Source organism: Notothenia rossii, assembly GCF_949606895.1.
Source record: "Notothenia rossii genome assembly, chromosome: 6".
Taxonomy (NCBI): Eukaryota; Metazoa; Chordata; class Actinopteri; order Perciformes; family Nototheniidae; genus Notothenia; species Notothenia rossii.
Window position 1 is genome coordinate 46,771,055 of NC_136909.1, and position 19,336 is coordinate 46,790,390.

General features: G+C 47.2%; 3 protein-coding genes across 3 annotated transcripts in view; 2 read left to right on the forward strand and 1 right to left on the reverse strand.

Annotated features, from left to right (window-relative positions):
* LOC307043610 (uncharacterized protein) overlaps window positions 1–19,336 on the reverse strand; it is a 79,835-nt gene that overhangs the window by 41,990 nt on the left and 18,509 nt on the right. The window lies entirely within an intron of this gene.
* LOC307043614 (uncharacterized protein) overlaps window positions 11,656–19,336 on the forward strand; it is a 307,614-nt gene continuing 299,933 nt past the window's right edge. Inside the window, exon 1 of the mRNA XM_079688175.1 lies at window positions 11,656–14,918. Coding sequence (XP_079544301.1) covers window positions 12,086–13,354 — 1,269 coding nt within the window. The 5' untranslated portion in view covers window positions 11,656–12,085 and the 3' untranslated portion in view covers window positions 13,355–14,918. The remainder of the gene's footprint in view (window positions 14,919–19,336) is intronic.
* Window positions 16,413–19,331, forward strand: LOC307043616 (uncharacterized protein; the record flags this gene model as incomplete). Its single annotated transcript, XM_079688176.1, has 3 exons — window positions 16,413–18,275; window positions 18,733–18,951; window positions 19,178–19,331. Exons 1-3 carry the CDS (start codon window positions 18,043–18,045, stop codon window positions 19,329–19,331), a joined length of 606 nt encoding a protein of 201 aa, XP_079544302.1. The 5' UTR covers window positions 16,413–18,042.

Below are 19,336 nucleotides of genomic sequence, written 5' to 3' on the forward strand. Positions count from 1 at the left end.
GTACAAGATTGGTATGAGATCAGCTTTTAAGGTCATCATCTATAGAATTTAGAGCTAAGATAAATAAAGATTGTGTTGTTTTGTATTGTCAAGCAGTGTGGTTTTAATCTGCACATGTTGAGTGTTCCCCTTCCCCCAGTCACATGAGGTTTATGCTATACTGCTAAGCTATTTAGCCAGCCAGTTGGCATTACTAGATGGTGAAGTAGTTTGAGTGAAGATACAACTGGTAATTACTGATTAAATACACAAGGATATAGATGAACGTTGAGAGTAGATTGAGTTGTTTTGTTTTTCATGCTTTTCAAAGAAAGTCATTTGAACTTTATTATTTTGGGGAAATAAACAGGAAGTAGGTTTATGAACCGGAAGTACTAGTTGATACATTTGAGAGGAGTTAAAAATAAAACAGCTCCCCTAGCGGACATAATAAGTATTACAGTTAATACATTCGCCACCACACAGATAAAGATTACATGTGGTTTCTTTGAATTGAAGTATTGTAGTTGACACATTTTATGACATTTGCATAATTTCATAAACTCGAGTATACACTGTACACGGTTTATTTGGGTTTGCACCAGATTTCTAATTTTCATATTTCAAAGTCAAAACCATACCATCCATCCATCCATCTTCTCCCGCTTATCCGTGGTCGGGTCGCGGAGGTAGCAGTTCCAGCAGAGAGCCCCAAACTTTCTTTTCCCTGGCCACATCAACCAGCTCTGACTGGGGGATCCCAAGGCGCTCCCAGGCCAGAGAAGAGATATAATCCCTCCATCTGGTTCTAGGTCTACCCCTTGGTCTCTTCCCAGCTGGACGTGCCTGGAACACCTCCCTAGGGAGGCGCCCAGGTGGCATCCTAACTAGGTGCCCGAACCACCTCAACTGGCTCCTTTCGACGCGAAGGAGGAGCGGTTCAACTCCGAGTCCCTCCCGGATGACCGAACTTCTCACCTTATCCCTAAGGGAGACACCAGCCACCCTGCGGAGAAAACCCATCTCGGCCGCTTGTACCCGCGATCTCGTTCTTTCGGTCATGACCCATCCTTCATGACCATAGGTGAGGGTAGGAACGAAAATGGCCCGGTAGACAGAGAGCTTTGCCTTCTGGCTCAGCTCCCTTTTCGTCACAACGGTGCGGTAAAGAGACTGCAGTACCGCTCCCGCTGCTCCGATTCTCCGACCCATCTCACGCTCCATTGTTCCCTCACTCGAGAACAAGACCCCGAGATACTTGAACTCCTTCACTTGGGGTAAGGACTCATTCCCTACTTGGAGTGGACAGTCCATCGGTTTCCTGCTGAGAACCATGGCCTCAGATTTGGAGGTGCTGATCCTCATCCCAGCCGCTTCACACTCGGTTGCGAACCGATCCAGTGAGTGCTGAAGGTCGCAGACCGATGAAGCCATCAGAACCACATCATCTGCAAAAAGCAGTTGTGCAATCCTTAGTCCACCGAACTGCAGACCCCCTCCCCCACGACTACGCCTCGAAATCCGATCCATGTATATTACAAACAGGATTGGTGACAAAGCGCAGCCCTGGCGGAGGCCAACCCTCACCTGAAATGGGTCCGACTTACTGCCGAGGACCCGGACACAGCTCTCGCTTTGGGAGTACAGAGATTGGATGGCCCTGAGTAGAGACCCCCTCACCCCATACTCCCGCAGCACCTCCCACAGTGACTCCCTGGGAACCCGGTCATATGCCTTCTCCAAGTCTACAAAACACATGTAGACTGGATAAGCATACTCCCAGGCACCCTCCAGGATCCTTGCGAGAGTAAAAAGCTGATCCGTCGTTCCACGACCAGGACGGAATCCGCATTGTTCCTCCTCAATCTGAGGTTCGACAATCGGCCTGACCCTCCTTTCGAGTACCTTAGAGTAAACTTTCCCGGGGAGGCTGAGTAGTGTGATGCCTCGGTAATTGGCACACACCCTCTGATCCCCCTTTTTGAAAAGGGGAACCACCACTCCGGTCTGCCACTCCTTCGGTACTGTTTCCGACTTCCACGCAACGTTGATGAGACGTGTCAACCATGACAGTCCCTCAACACCCAGAGCCTTCAGCATTTCTGGGCGGATCTCATCCACCCCCGGGGCTTTGCCACTGTGAAGTTGTTTGACGACCTCAGTGACCTCCCCCCGGGAGATTGGTGTCGATCCCCCTTCATACTCCAGCTCTGCCTCTAACATAGAGGGCGGAGTTGTCGGGTTCAGGAGTTCCTCAAAGTGCTCCTTCCAACGCCCTAACACTCCATCAGTTGAGGTCAACAACGTCCCATCCTTACTGTACACAGCTTGGATGGTTCCCTGCTTCCCCCTCCTGAGGTGTCGGACAGTTTTCCAGAACAACTTTGGTGCCGCCCGAAAGTCTTTTTCCATGTCTTCTCCGAACTTCTCCCACACCCGCTGCTTTGCCTCGGCCACGGCTGAGGCTGCTGCCCTTCGGGCCTGTCGGTACCTTGCAACTGCCTCGGGAGTCCCCCGGGATAACAAATCCCTGAAGGCCTCCTTCTTCAGTCGGACGGCTTCCCTGACCACCGGTGTCCACCAGGAGGTTCGAGGGTTACCGCCCCTTGAGGCACCTAGGACCTTGAGACCACAGCTCCCCGCCGCGGCTTCGGCAATAGAGGCTTTGAACACCGACCACTCTGGTTCAATGTCCCCAACCTCCACAGGAATGCCCGAAAAGCTCCGCCGGAGGTGTGAGTTGAAGGCCTCCTGAACTTGGGCCTCCTCCAGACGTTCCCAGTTCACCCAAACTACACGTTTGGGCTTACCAGGTCTATCCAGAGGCTTCCCCCGCCACTCGACCCAACTCACCACCAGATGGTGATCAGTTGACAACTCCGCCCCTCTCTTTACCCGAGTGTCCAAAACATACGGCCTCAGGTCCGATGATACGATAACCAAATCGATCATGGACCTTCTGCCTAGGGTGCTCTGGTACCACGTACACTTATGAGCATCCTTATGTTCGAACATGGTGTTTGTTATGGCCAATCCATGACTAGCACAGAAGTCCAGTAACAAACCACCACTCCGGTTCAGATCAGGGGGGCCGTTCCTCCCAATCACTCCCCTCCAAGTGTCTCCATCATTGCCCACATGTGCGTTGAAGTCTCCCAGCAAGATTAAAGAGTCCCCTTCTGGAGCCCCATACAGGACTCTTTCCAGGGTCTCCAAGAAGGCCGTATACTCTGAACTGCTGTTGGGTGCATAAGCACACACAACAGTCAGAGTTTTCCCCCCCATAACCCGCAGGCGTAGGGAGGCAACCCTCTCGTCCACTGGGGTAGACTCCAACAACGAAGCACCCAACCGGGGACTTGTGAGTATCCCCACACCCGCCCGGCGCCTCACACCTTGAGCAACTCCGGAGAAGAATAGAGTCCAACCCCTATCCAGAAGTAAGGTTCCAGAGCCGACGCTGTGCGTAGAGGTGAGCCCAACCAGATCCAACTGGTAACGCTCCACCTCCCGCACAAGCTCTGACTCCTTCCCCCCCAGAGAGGTGACGTTCCACGTCCCCAAAGCCAGCTTCTGTCGCCCGGGTCTGGTCCGTCGAGACCCTCTGCCTTCACTGCCACCCTTCTGGCAGCGCACCCGACCCCATCGCTGTTTCCCGTAGGTGGTGGGCCCGCGGGACGGAGAAGCGGAGGTGTTGCCCACGTCGCCTTTTCGGGCTGTGCCCGGCCGGGCTCCGTGGCAAGCCCGGCCACCAGACGCTCGCCGACGAGTCCTCCTTCTGGGCCTGGCTCCAGAGGGGTCCCCGGGCTTCCTCCGGGCCGGGTATCCTCACTTCGTGTGTCGTCTTTCATGAGGTCTTTTGAACCATACACTTTACAATTTTTATTTTTAACATTTCATATTTTAAAATGTGCATAATTTGTATGTTTTAATTTACTTTATTAATATTTTACAAAACTTTAAAAAGATAAAAATAAATCTATAACTTAAAAAAAACCTTGAAGAAAACAAAACAAAAACAAACAAACCCAGATTTAAAGTTAAGTTCGGACGACATAGGATATTATTTATCAGGAACGAAGGTGCTAGTCGGAGGATTAGTGCTTCAATCTTTGATAACCTAATAATTTCATTCGAATAGGAAGAGAACATGCCACCAAAAGAAACTAAGTTGAGACCAGACGCAGAGCCAGGCTCAACTGCAGATATCAAGAGAAGGATAAAAATCCGATCAGATGCTACAACATTTCCAAATCTTAGACAGAAGACATGGAACCAAATAGAGAAACTGTTGGAACAGTGGCAAACGAGAGGATTGATTCCAGCAGATGATCAACCTGGACCAACGGAAGCCCATAGAAAAGCTGTAGTTGAACATGAAAATGCTGAATACCTACAACAGCAAGAAGCATGGCTCAAAGCCGGACAACCTCGGTATGGACCTGCTAAAAGCGCTATGAAAAAAGCTGAAAAAATAAAAGCTATGGTTGCAAGTCTGGTACTCCATCTGACATATACCAGCCAAGGATTGACAAACAGCATATATGTGTTAGAAGCATAAATGACAGGAGAAGAGGCTCCAGTTATCCAAACTCCAAAGCACTATCCAAGCCTGACCGAGTCTCCTCCCGACATATCAGAGAACAGCCCTTCTCACCAAGCTTCAATTCAAGCCCCAAATGTGAAAGAATTGGAGTATGAGGTAGGAATCCTATCCAGTGTCAACCAGCGGAAGGAGGAACTCGACAGAAAAATTGAGGAACTCGACAGAAGAATGGAAGAACTCAACAGAAGAATGGAAGAGGAACTCAACAGGAGAATGGAAGATCTCGGCAGAAGAATGGAAGCAGAACTCATCAGAGGAATGGAAGAGAGACGAAAAGCAGATGAGGCACATAATGACATTATTGAAGAAAGACGAAAGGCAGTTGAACCCCATAATGACATTATTGAAGAAAGACGAAAGGCAGTTGAAGCCCATAATGACATTATTGCAGAAAGACGGAAGGCAGATGAAGCCCATCATGACATTGTTGCAGAAAGACAAAGGGAGGAAGATAAATACCAACAACTTCTGGCAGAAAGACGGCAAGAAGATGTAAGATTCCAGGACATGATGGCAGATAGACAACGGAGAGAACAAGAAGAACGAAGAACCGGTGCATATACCTCCATGCCATTGATAGCGGCTGGAAGAGGAGGATTTCAATACCAACCATGGACTCACAGGGACATGGAAGCATTAGTGTCAAAGCTACCTCCACTCACGAAAGGAGGTCAGAAGTGGGTGAATGATCTGGAGAGATACACAGCCCAAGACCACCTGTGCTTGGGAGACATGAGGGCCCTGCTCGGACGGATTGAAGGACGACTTGAAGTGAGAGCAATAGATTCCGAGGCCAATTGCAAAAAAGACCCAGATGACACTCCATTCAACTACATCAGGTCGAATTATTGGGCTGCTATTCATCACATCTACCCGACAACACGCAGTTTTCATGCTCTCAGCAGCTTGAAGAAGGAGCCGGGGGAAGACATGCATGCCTTCTTGAAGAAATGTGAAGAAGTGTGGGAGGCTTGCACGGGTGAAAGACATGATCTTTCTCCAGCTATTGAAATGGTGTGGAAGAACTCTGTCGTTAAAGCCCTTCCCCTAGCAGTGCAAGCACGTCTGGAAGAAGTGGTGGGATTGGACAATGAACCCGCTGAACAATGGAGACAACATCTCATTCACCACGATATCAGACACCAGGCGGAAAAAACATGACTTGATGATAAAATCCAAGCAAGGAGACTCGTGAAGTTACAAATAGCTGAGAAAGATACTGAAGCTAATCAGATGGCCATACTAGCAGAGAAGGCAGGGTGGACACCTCCAACAGTTCAAACTCAGGAAGAACCAGAGAATCAAATGCAGAACCAACAAAGTGGAGGAGGAAGTGTATGTCCACAAAACCAAGTTCAGCAGACACCTGTGTATCTTCCTACGCAAGTACAACCACAAGCACAGCAGTATCTTCAACAGCAAACACCTGTGTATCTTCCTACGCAAGTACAGCCACAAGCACAGCAGTATCTTCCTACACAATTCCAGCAAGAGCAAATACCTGTGTATCTTCCTACCCAAGTACAGCCGCCAGCTCAGGTATACACTCCCACACAGCATCAACAAAAGGGACAATGGAGAGGAAAGCAACGCTCAAGAGGAAGAAGAGATGGCGGCTGCTTCATATGTGGTGATTGTAGACATTTGGCCAGAGATTGCCCCACTCAGCAATATCCACCACAAGGTATCACCTCACAATACAGAGGAGAACCAGTGTTAGATATGAGAAAAATTGAGGCGGAAGCATATGCCAGGGCCATGACGAATATTTCTGTTGGACCAGGGGATTGGGTAAATGTAAAAATCCACAAGATGAACTTGTTGCAACCTGTATGGAGTGGACCGTGGGAAGTTGTAGAACGCACTGCAGATGCACTCCGGATCAAAGTTAAAAAAGGAACATGTTGACACCCACTTACAGTGTGTAGCCGTACCGCCACATTTCCAGAAACGGCACGGCAGTTAGAACTGATTTTGGAAAACTGGTACAAATAAATAAGGAATCGAACATTTTTACAACGACAGCACCAGGAGATGAGTAAACTCAAGAATCCGTAGAGTGTAAATACATAGAGAAAAACACATTTTTTCACTCAAACTGTTTGCACATCATAGACAAGGAATTTAGACAATATAAATAAATGTTCACCAAAAGTAATAAGTATAATGGAAAGTAGACATAGCCCTACACTTGAGTCAAATTATATTACTGTGATCTGATTGGTGTGCTCTGCAGGTTTACTATTGTCCTAAGTAACAGTGGGATTTAGAATATTGGAGAAAATATGGAGACGTTCTTTCGTAATGTGTGGGATATGTGATGCTTGAAACATGTAGGTGTTTCAATTTATGGGAGAAAATGGTTTCCTGAAAGAGTTATGTTGGCTAAATATGTAACAATGGATGAAAATGTTTTAGAGGGAGTATTTGTAATATCATTAGTAGACATTAATTGTGTTGTTTAGATGGCATTTAACAACTAAGACGGATAGTATGATTAGAAAAAGACACAGTGGAAAGGGTTGGATTTATTTAACCTCAGTGTGCTAGACTTCTTATAGGTAATGCGTCCCGAGACCTGGACTCCCCCTGAGTCAGAAAGGCTACGACCCCGTCCCTCCAAGCAGACAAAAGACCTAACCCAACAGGAGACTTCTCCTTCTCCATCGAACAGACAGAGAACCAGAGCTGAAACAACAACAACAGAACTGCAGCCAGAACTATCTCCACCTGAGGCATCCAGAACCAAACGGCTTGCTGACATACAGAGATACTCTCATCAGTCCCTCAGACAGGGCATGAAGTTCCAAGCTTAGCCATGAGATTTGGCAAGAGCAAAGTGTGGGACTTGAGAGCAGAATCCGCCCTCCATAAAAACAGCGAAGAGACTGTAAAGGAGGAGATGACATGCAAAGCAGTGCAAGAACAGTGGTATGATGTGGGCTGCAGATGTGACTGGGCCAAAGGCTGCCTAAAAGAGTTACAGCGGATGGATTCAAGAGCTGATGGACTGAAGAGAAGATAGAATCAGAGGAGTTGGCATGGTCGATTAGAAGTGAGGAGGCTGGGGTCACGGCTTGAGACAACCAGAGGAGGAGAAAAGGAGAACGGGAATGAGTGAGTTTACACATAAACACACTTATTCACAAACGCACATACAAGAGACCACATTTAAATAACTTGAATTGACTTGATAAGTACGTGAATACAAAAAGATTTATTAACCATGAATTAATCAATTGGTAAATTAAAAATAGCAGTAAAGAGGTAAAGTAAAATTAGAAAATCACACTGAGGGAGACATGATGGAAATATTCACTCCACTTTAAGCAGTGGGTGTTTTGGAGTACAGAGTAGAACCATATTCTTCAATCTTTTCATCATGTAAACAAATTATTCTTTTAGAGATTTTTATTCACGTGTGAATAAAGTAGTGATCTCATTTGTTAAAATATTGATCACCATTAAAAGGATAGTTTTAGGAACCACTCTATAAGACACATCTGTATTTGTATGGATCATGTTAAAGGAAGAGCTAGTGCCAAGCCAAATATAGTATTCCAATCTAAAGTGTTGATTTCTCCATTGTAGCATAGTTATTACCATAGGAGGGCTTTCAGATGGAAATATGAAATGACTTCTGTTTTAAAATCCTTGATAAAGGAGGGAGTAATTGTTACATGTTCGGACACCCAAGGTTCCACACACTGCTAAAGAGTTTAACATTGTTCTTTAAGTAGACCAGAATTGAAGATAGATGAGCTATGAAATACATAGCAGAGCTACACAGATCCTAGTAATGGTTTGACTCAAGATAATAGTTATGTACACAAGTTTCTGAATTAGATCTATTAGACATTGTAATACTAATTAGGTGTAAATGAATTGCAGTAGTAGTAGTACTATAAGGAAGTGAGTTTTGTATCAAGTTTCAGGAAAGATGGGAGGCAGAAGTCCAAATGGAAAGTTAGAACCATCTTGAAAATCATATTTGAAATCGTGAATGAATAAGGAATGGCGCTCCACATATGACATATTTTTGTAGATAAAGGGAACCCGCCTATGCTGAAATACCTCTGAAAAGACTCTGCAGAGCACGACATGGCCAAAAGACCGAGACCAAATTACCTTTGACCCTGACTGACAGTGTGACAAAAGCACTGTCAATGACTGACTCTGGGGTGTACCTGACCAAACCTGACGTGACAACCAGACAGTGTGAGTGTGAATGAATGCCGGCATGTGATCAGTGTAACTGCATGATTCTAAAACAATAACTAACCAAGCATGTTTTTGGACTAACATATTATTTTGGAGCTCCAAGGGAAACGAGAGGTTTCCTAAAAATTCCATAAAAAGGGGAAACCGGACATGTGACCCGTTTCTAATCTACTTGATGATATTTTACTCCCAGCGGAGTTGGTGGTTTGCAAATGTAAAACTCAAACTAAAATCTGAAGATTCTGTTTCTTTTAGGCCTGAAAGACGGAGAGAAACACTTATTTTCACTGAAGTGTTTACTGTTAAAATGACAATAATGGATGTCAAATTGTGAATGTTCGCTATGTCCCTAACCAATATTTACCTGAAAGTTGTTTCCCCTCCCCATTACAGGATTTTATTACACATGAGTTCATGTGTACCCAACCCAGATGTTCAAACTGAGCATTGAAGATAGTTTTAGGATTAACCTGCTCCATATCTAGGGATAATATACTGTTTGGCGAATGTTGACATGTTTCTAATATTGATTGAGTTATAACCGGTAACACAGATGCAGAATCAGTGGCCAAGGGGCTACTGTGAGAGATGTAATTCCAGAATGGAATACCGAAGAAGTTGACCTATGATAATGAAACAATTTTGTAATATTTCAACAGATATTAAAGTACCTGAGGTTTGAAATGTAGAAAGAACATATTACAGTTAAGCCAAAACATAGTAATGTAATGAGACGGAATTTAATTTAGACAACATCTTGTAACTAGCCTGGTAAAAGAAGTAAAGGCCATAGACTTTATTGTTTAGGTCATTATGGGGATATACATTTCATTTAAATTCATAATAGAAAGACATTTGATGACAGTATGTTGGATTTCATTTTTCAGCAGTATGTTGGATTTCATTTTTCAGCTTGATAATAGATAGGTAGAAGCAGTATTGCCAGGTGCAATCGATGGGATTTCTGCACACGATCCAAGCAGAGAATGACGTACCTTACAGGACAGACACACTCAGGAAATCATTCACTCTGACATCATCATGACTTTAGTTGTTTTTGAATCATAATGAAATTGTATTTCATAACGTTAGTGTGTTTTTACCACAAACAGGAATAGTTAATTGTTATATTAGATTTGAGAAAGATTACAAGGATTTTATTAAGTTCACCATGAAGATGTTTTTTGTTTTGTAACATATGCCAAGTAGTAAGATTCAAATATCAGCAGGTTCTGAATTATTAATCCTCTGTCCCACAACCAACAAGAATGTGGATGGGGAGAACTATATCTACTGGAGCCAGCAGAGATTCGTAAATTGCACCAGAGACACAGTAAAAGGATGACACAAACAGTTAGATAAAAACAGACCGATAGAATGGCGCTAGACTTGTTTAAATAAAGAGTAATATTTAGCTATTTTTAGATAGTTTAATCCTTCTTGTACTTTGTAAAAGAACAAGTGCCTTTACACCAGATACAGTATGAAGATGATTTATGATGTGAAAGGAGGGCATTAGACGTTTTCCATACCAAGCTAATTGCTGCTATTTTGCGAAGTGACATTAAAGGTTTAAGATAGAAGTTATGCACAAATGAAAAACTTCATATTTATGATGAATATGTATTCTTATTTGTATTTTTTACTTTTATGAGTTATGTACCATGCAATGTTCGGATGAAGAACTCATTGTTCTATTTCGTATATGGCTTCGCCCTCTAAGGCTATCGCTATTGGGTAATCCCCCTGCGCCCCCGCGCAGCACTGAAACACTTGTAGTCCACGCCCACCCGCAAGGTGGGCCCCACCCTCGGGCCTCCTTCCGGTATAAATAGGAAGGTGGCCCGGCAATCTGCTCCCTCTTTTTTTCAGCAAACCAGCACAGTTACTGAAGCACAGCAATTGATAATCATCAAGAGCAACAACTGCGTCCGTGGTTGTCCCTTATGTGGCTCTGGGTTCATAATGAGTTATGACCTGCAGAGATAAAAGCAGTATGCGAATCCTGCCGGGGGTTAGAGCACGCGTACGTGGCTCTAAACCAGCAGGTAGCATGCACTGCGCTCGTCTCCCCTCGGGCGACAGGAAGCGGAGAGCGGACACTCTTGCTGCTGTGGCCGAGGAGGACGATTGGCCCGTCCAGGCTTACGAGCCCGCGGACGGGGCCTCGTGTCCCTGGGGCAGAGTGCCGGGCAGGAGTCCGAAGCAACTACTGCCGCGCCTCCCTCCACGGTTCACCGTTCGGTTCTCCCCTCCCTCCTCTCCCCCGGACGGGGGAGACAGAGTCGGAGCAGGGTGCCAGCTGGAGCCAGCTGTACATGCTGGCGAATGCCGTCCACCTGTTCCGCGGCCGTCTTCATGAACTGGGGTCCGAAAAGCCCGTCCGGACTGATTGGAGCGTCCAGTAGCACTTTTCTGGCCGTCTCCGTAACAGACGCCGCCGCGCTGTGGTGACGGAGAGGGGGAAAGCATGTTCGGCCGCCAAGCTGGCACCCTGCTCCGACTCTGTCTCCCCCGTCCGGGAGGGAGGCGGGGCAGGAGTTGCTTCGGACTCCTGCCCGGCACTCTGGAGGGAGGCGGGCAGGAGTTGCTTCGGACTCCTGCCCGGCACTCTGCCCCGCCTCCCTCCACGGTTCACCGTTCGGTTCTCCCCTCCCTCCTCTCCCCCGGACGGGGGAGACAGAGTCGGAGCAGGGTGCCAGCTTGGCGGCCGAACATGCTTTCCCCCTCTCCGTCACCACAGCGCGACGGCGTCTGTTACGGAGACGGCCAGAAAAGTGCTACTGGATGCTCCAATCAGTCCGGACGGGCTTTTCGGACCCCAGTTCATGAAGACGGCCGCGGAACAGGTGGACGGCATTCGCCAGCATGTACAGCTGGCTCCAGTCGGCTGAGCTGCCACAGCGGCACCAACGCCCGCAGCAGCCGCGGCGTCCACGCCGGCCACAGGAGGCCACAAGCGGAGAGACGCCCACAGCAACCGCCCCGGCGGCTGCAGGGGCTCCATCCCACGTCTCCGCACCCCCGCCACCCCAGAGACAGGGTCTCCCGGCGGCGAGTCAATTGGGAGTGAGGCTCCCCCGCTCCTGGTCGGCTCCGCGAGAGCCTCCGAGGAAGCGGAGCCGGTAATTAAGCCGGCTGCCACTAATCTGTTGATTAAGTAGGCAGCAGGGCTCCCTGCAGAAGCCTGCTGGTTTTAACCTATCGGTTAATAAACCTGCAGAGCTCGCGGCATTCCTTTGTCCGAGATACGCCTCCTACATACGGTCATAATAACCCATGAGCACCGGTATAACGCCTCATGTGGACAGCACTGCACACACCTCCACTCATCCCCTGTGCGTGTACACGCCTCATGATGACAGCCGGAGTGAAACGCAGTGTGTGGAGGTTTCCTCGCAGCCCTTTCGCCTCACGGGCAGTGGCGGCGAGGGCAATGCCCCGCCTCCCTCCACGGTTCACCGTTCGGTTCTCCCCTCCCTCTTCTCCCCCGGACGGGGGAGACAGAGTCGGAGCAGGGTGCCAGCTTGGCGGCCGAACATGCTTTCCCCCTCTCCGTCACCACAGCGCGGCGGCGTCTGTTACGGAGACGGCCAGAAAAGTGCTACTGGACACTCCAATCAGCCCGGACGGGCTGTTCGGACCCCAGTTCATGAAGACGGCCGCGGAACAGGTGGACGGCATTCGCCAGCATGTACAGCTGGCTCCAGTCGGCTGATCTGCCACAGCGGCACCAACGCCCGCAGCAGTGACGACCACAGAACATCTCGAGCATGTGCGCCCGCTCTTAGAGTGTTTCTCAGAGTGGCAGCGCGTGTGTCTGATGGACAGATGGATGAGCAGGCTGATCAGCAGAGGATACGTCCTGCAGTTCGCCTCTCCCCCACCCCCACAGTTCAATGGGATACAGGAAACACTCCTGTCCTCCCAGAAGCTATGTCTTGCGCTCCAATCCGAGCTGCTGGAACTCCTGTTGAAAGAGGATATTTCCAGGGTTCCTCAAAGGGAGGAAAATCAGGGGTTTTCACTCCCGTTATTTTTCTAATCCCGAAAAAGACTGGGGGAATGAGACATCCTCGAGTCAGTATTCCACATGCTGACGATCAAACAGGTGCTGGAATGTTTTCACCAGGACGACTGGTTCACTTCCACCTGAAGGATGCATACTTCCACGTACCCATCATCCCGAAACACGAAAATTCCTGCGTTTTCCATTCAGGGAATATCAGACCAGACAATCCTCTGCCGTTCGGATATTTCCTGGCTCCTCGCATTTGTGTAGAGAAGGCTGGAGCCACTACACAGAGGAGGGATGAGAGTGTGGTTTTCCTCTGGACGACCTGCTATTTGCTGGCTCGCCCCAGGAAGGAAGTCGCTTTACAGACGGTACATCTCGTATCGCATCTGTCAAAGCCTGGGTTTCATAATAAATTGGAAGAAGAGCTGTCCTCTTCCCTCTCAGACAATCGTTTATCTGGGAGTGGAGTTAAACTCAGCCAGCATGAGAGCGCGACTCTCGCGGCAGCGAGGGGAAGAACTGACAGCTAACCTCCGGCGTGTCACAACCCACACAGCCCTCTCCGTGACGCAGCTGCTCGGCGTTGGCGTCAGCTGGTCACGTGATGATCCCCCTGAGTCTCTTCCAACAGGGGGACACTCCAGAGGTGGTTCATTCGCTGCAGAAGCCTGATGTTTTAACCTATTGGTTTATAAACTGCAGAACTCGCGGCATTCCTCTGTCCCAGATATGCCTCCTACACACGGTCATAATAACCACGAGCACCGTTATAACGCCTCGTGCGGACAGCATGCACACACCTCTCATCCCCTGGGCGCGTACGCGCCTCATGAGGAGAGACGGAGTGAAAGGCAGCGTGTGGAAACTCCCTCGCAGCCCTTTTGCCTCACGGGCAGCGGCGGCGATGGCGTGGCTCGTCACCATGAAGACCATTACGGCACTTCACAGAGAAGCCTCTCCCCCCCAGCAGTTCCATGGGATACAAGAAACACTCCTGTCATCCCAGGAACAGTGTCTTGCGCGGTTTTTACCCCCGCTATTCTTCTAAATCTCCTCTGTCCGGTGCGCGCGCTGTCCTGCTATGTGGCGCGCACGGCGGCCTGGCGCCGTTCTCAGCCCCTGTTCGTGCACTATAGAGAGAGCTCGATCGGGCAACCTCTGTCTGCACAACGGCTGTCACACTGGCTGTGTGAGGCTGTGTCACAGGCAGTGTTGTGCTAGTTACTGAAAACCAGTAACTAGTTACATTACTAGTTACTTCATTTCAAAAGTAACTCAGTTAATTTACTGACTACATACAACAAAAAGTAATGCGTTACTGTGAAAAGTAACGTTTTAGTTACTTAAAAAAAGGGGTCCCAAAAAAAAAAAGCTCCCATTAATGCCCTTATAGCCTTCATTTAAGTACTGTTATTGCATTGGAGAATAATACAATCTGTTGATCAACTTGACATGCATTTGCATCACTGAACTCTGCTAAGCAATGTGGTCTATACAAACACAAAGATATGTTTCAAAGTGCCAATTTATCGTCGTCAGAGAGCGATTCCGGTTGATACATGGCAAAGGCTTTCACAAAGTTAGAGCCGTTATCAGTAACCGTGGAGGTAACTTTTGTTGACACTCCATACAAAGAGTGAATGTGGTCAATCTCACTAGCAATAAGATCGTACGTGTGCCTACCCTTTATCCTTTTACAGGCCAACGCAGCTTTCTGGCGTTGTAAAGTGGTGGGGTCTATCCAGTGAGATGTTATCCCGAGGAAGCTTCTGTTGTGGACAGACCAAATGTCTGCGGTGGTCGAGATGTATTCCGGCCCCTCAAATGTTTTCTTTAGCTCGCTATCCATTTTGGTATATTCTTTCTCCAGGTAGTTGGAAAACGTTTTGCGTCCCGTGTGCCGCCCGGACATGGTATCATGCTTACTAGCTCCCTGAAAGCGGGTGACTCCACTGTAGAAATAGCCTGCACGTGTTCAACAACATACCGTGCAATGGCTTTATCCACTTTCACCTGACTAGCAGTCCCTCGGTTGAAATCCAGCCGCTGTTGCTTGGGTGGAGGTGGAGGTGGGGTGGCGTCGGATGGCTCTGGGTCTGTGGTCTTAACTAATAGCTTCATCCCAGCATGTTGTTTTTGCAGATGTTTTAACAGATTGGAATTGCTGTTTTGAGCAGTAGATAGGATCTTTGACCTGCCAAGACACAACTTACACTTAACTAACACATTATTTTCTTTATGCTCGAGAAAAGTAAAATAGTGAGCATATCTCCATGCGAAGAAACTCGACTTGTGCTCCGCCGTCGCCATGATAGTATTGTTAGTAGGCTAACTAAACACAAACACGCCCACAAAGCGTCTCCGCATGTGACACAGGAAGTATCTAAGTACATTTACTCAAGTACTTAAGTACAGTTCTCATCTCTGTTCGCCTCGCTGTTGGCGCCGCTCACCAACGTCTGGGAGCCGAGACTATATACAAAAAATAACGGAGTAACGCACCATGTAGTAACGGTAACTGAGTTACTGAATTAAAAAAATAACGCGTTAGAGTACTAGTTACTGCCAAAAATAACGGCGTTACAGTAACGCGTTACAAAGTAACGCGTTAGTCCCAACACTGGTCACAGGCATATGTCTCCTCTGGGGTGGAGCCCCCGGAGAACATCAAGGCGCACTCCACCAGAGGAATTTCCTCCTCCACGGCTTTGCACGGAGGAATGTCAGTGGAAGATATTTGCACGGCTGCATCTTGGTCTTCCCCCTGTTCATTTATTCAATTGTATTTGAGGGATGTCTCCCATTCCTCTCTGACACACCCTGTACTGGGTGTCCTGTCGGGGTGAGTGACGTCAGGGAGCCAGCTGTGCGCCTCTCTCCTGCCTTTTGGCACGCGGAGAGCGGCCCATTTCCCCTCTTATAGGAGGGATGTTCCTTTTTCCTCTAACACACTTTGTACGGAGTGCCTGGTCAGAGTGAGTGACGTCAGGGATCCAGCTGTGCGCTCTCCTGCCTGTCTGCACGCAGAGAGCTGCTGTTCCCCCACTACGATCGCAGGATGAGGTGGGACTTTCGTCTCTACTTTCTCACAGCTGCCGGTATGTATTGTTCCCAGCCTTCACCCCGTCGGGAAGATAGGCATGTTTTGCTATGTTCCAGGTACGGTGATGAGCCATTACGCATGGCACATCAGGCAGGGGGGTGTTATTGAGCAGGTATGTCTGTGCTTCTAGTGCCGGGCGGACCCAGTAGGGCGCAGACTACATCATGCTTCGCCCTTAACCCAATAGCGATAGCCTTAGAGGGCGAAGCAATATACAAAATAGAACTGAGGTTACCTACTGTAACCCCAGCTTCTATGAGTAAATGGCGCAGCCCTCTAAGTGCGGGGCCCCACTGGCTCTACGAATAGCTGAAGAAAAGTTATGTTGTATGGGAGCAGATTGCCGGGCCACCTTCCTATTTATACCGGAAGGAGGCCCGAGGGTGGGGCCCACCTTGCGGGTGGGCGTGGACTACAAGTGTTTCAGTGTTGCGCGGGGGCGCAGGGGGATTACCCAATAGCGATAGCCTTAGAGGGCTGCGCCATTTACTCATAGAAGCTGGGGTTACAGTAGGTAACCTCAGATTTCAATATTATTTACATACCTTAAATGGTATGTAAGGAGGGATTGTTGGAAATTAAAATCAATGTTGATATGGCGTAATTTGAATTAAATACACTATTTGATTTAAATCAGTTTTATTCTGAAAAACCGGAAGTTCTCAGTATTAGCTTAACACTTTTATTCTGAAAATTCGTCACTTCCGGTTAGCATTTAGCATCTGGCGGAATCATACGATTTCAAACCTTGAACCAAGGTGAAATGACATGTGATGTTGTACACTGAGCACACTGGGATTAGCTCTCATTTATTGACGCTGAATAATGTTTATTAGGGAATGTTTAAATAACCACACACCAGAATGATGTAATTTAGCTACAGAAAAAGGCAGGAATTGCATTGGACCAGCCCCCCGACTACGCCGCCCAATATGAGAAGACCTCAGATGACAACAGGAAGAGCAAGCCAATAATTGATCTCTTCGACCCCCTGACCTGAACTGACCGGTCGGATGTGGAGAGCGCCTCCACTCGCACATTTCATTTTGTACACCACCGCATCTTTTGTGTAATTAAATGGTGTTAACTTTTATACGATTCCCTTGACTCTTTTCAGTCTCTCCTGCCTTCAGGGTTCTAGAATTGCTTACACCAGCTATAGATAGATCAGGAGCCTCTGGGACAATAGACCAAAGGAGGGCTTCTTCCGCCCTGCGTGCGTGGGCTCACGAAACAGGGCTAGTGGACCAATGGCGCCTGATTAACCCCTCTTCTAAAGACTTTTCTTTCTTCTCCTCCAGACATAAGACATTTCTAGAATTGACTACTTGTTCGCCTCATCCCATCTCTTTGACAGCACTGATGTTTCCATGCTGCCAATAGCTCTCACTAAGAAAACTCTCTTCCCGGGCCCCTAGGTGGCGATTTAACACAACTTTGCTTAAAAATGATGATTTCTGTAAACAATTTAAGGCAAAACTCACCGAATTTTTTGAGTTTAATGTAGGATCTGTCGAAGATCCTAGGATATTGTGGGACTCAATTAAGGGATTTATCAGGAGCAATTCAACACTATTTGCATCTAATCAGTGAAAGGCTCGACTCTCCAAATTGGAAATATTAGAAAATGTGTACGCTAATCTGAACGCTTCACTTCAATCGAATTACACTGAACAGCTTAATTTGAGGTTAAAGGTAGTTAATAAAGAAATCAACTCAATTCTTAGACAGCGGTGAGATTTTTTGATGCACAGGACAAGACAACACTATTACTTCCACGGCTCTAGGCCTAGTCACCTGCTGGCTATGAAAATGTGTGCTGATGAACACTTCGCTGACATCCCTTCTATCAAAACCCAGCAAGGGGAGATAACCACGCTTAACAGAGGATGATTCCAAACAATTGGCTGAGGCTTTGGAGGAACTTAAAGTGCCCGTGAAGTGTATGTTTTGCGCCAAAATGAAATGGCAGTTTCATTCCTTACATATCATTTTGCCTGTTCATGGCTAAAATAATTTTTTATTATTTATTTATTTATTAATTATTAATTTTAATAATAACGGCCGTCTGAGCCTACCGGAAGTTGCAGACGATAGCGGCTGTGACGTCACAAGATGGGCCCAGTTGTGATTGTAAACATGGCGGAGACTTTGGAAAGTGATACAAGTGCGAGAGAAATGATTGATTTTGACAGCTTTTCGGACAGGATAGAAAGTGGCACAGAAGATGGAAGTGACGATGAGGAAGAACCCTACAGATTCGAGCCGTCAGGGACGTCAAGTGGGGAGGATGATGGCGACGACATGGACGATGGAGAAGACATTGACCGGCTACAGAACACTGAATGGTTAGCAGGTTAGCAGTGACTGTGCTGTCACTGTCGATTTGAAAATAGGCGGGGGGGGGGGGGATTTGCCTTGTTTAAAATCTCTGCTTGGGCTCAGCCTCCGGGAAATAATTAGCTTATGTACATGTCATGTGCTAGAGTATTATTAAACTAGAATTAGAACTTTCTGGTCATTGAATTAAAACATACGCCAGGGTGACCAGCCCTGTTTTTCTGCTTATCTGTAGTTTATGGGAATAATTCCACCTATCAGATAATCAGGGGGCGAGAACAAGAAATTATTTTCATGCGCACATAGTCTAACTTTATTGGATCTTCTGCATAAAATTCAACAATATACAGTTCCAAGTTAAAATGATAAAATCCAGTTACCTTGCAAAATGTCGCAACCTGACAACACTGAAACATCCTGGCATTCCTGCTAATCCTAATGTTAGATCTGTTTTATATGTTTTAGGTGTCAGTGCGACAACTGTAACAACATGGACACTGTAGCCGAGAGTGTGTGCTGTCGGGAAATCCCCGCTGTCACCAGGACCATGGAGGAGGATGGTGTCCACAGCTGCATAATCGACCACCCCGGCTTCCGATCTGGCTGTCTAGATATCTGGGTGCTGCATATAGCATACTATGGATACAGGCAACATTATGGCCATCTCCAGCAAGAGGGCAATGAGTAAGCCTTACAGACACTTTTTACAATAAAGTCTATTACTAGTATATAAATGTATCAGTTAATATGATGTCATGACAACTTTTGCAACTTTATACGTTTGAATATTAGTCTTTTATGATCTGAGTATAAGAAAATGTAACTTTGAAGTTGACCTATTATCATCTATTGTCCTTCATTTGTAGTAGTCTCATATCTCATATCAATGCTATAATGTTTTATCTTGCAGACGCCACCGATACACAGCCTACCGCCAGCTGGTGAGACTTTGCTGGGGTTACCTAGGACGCGACATAAGAGTGCCACTGCCCTCTTGTGCAGTGAACCAAATTCGTCGACAGTTTCCATCCATGGACTATCAGGGTTATGAAGAAGGACAGTGACAATA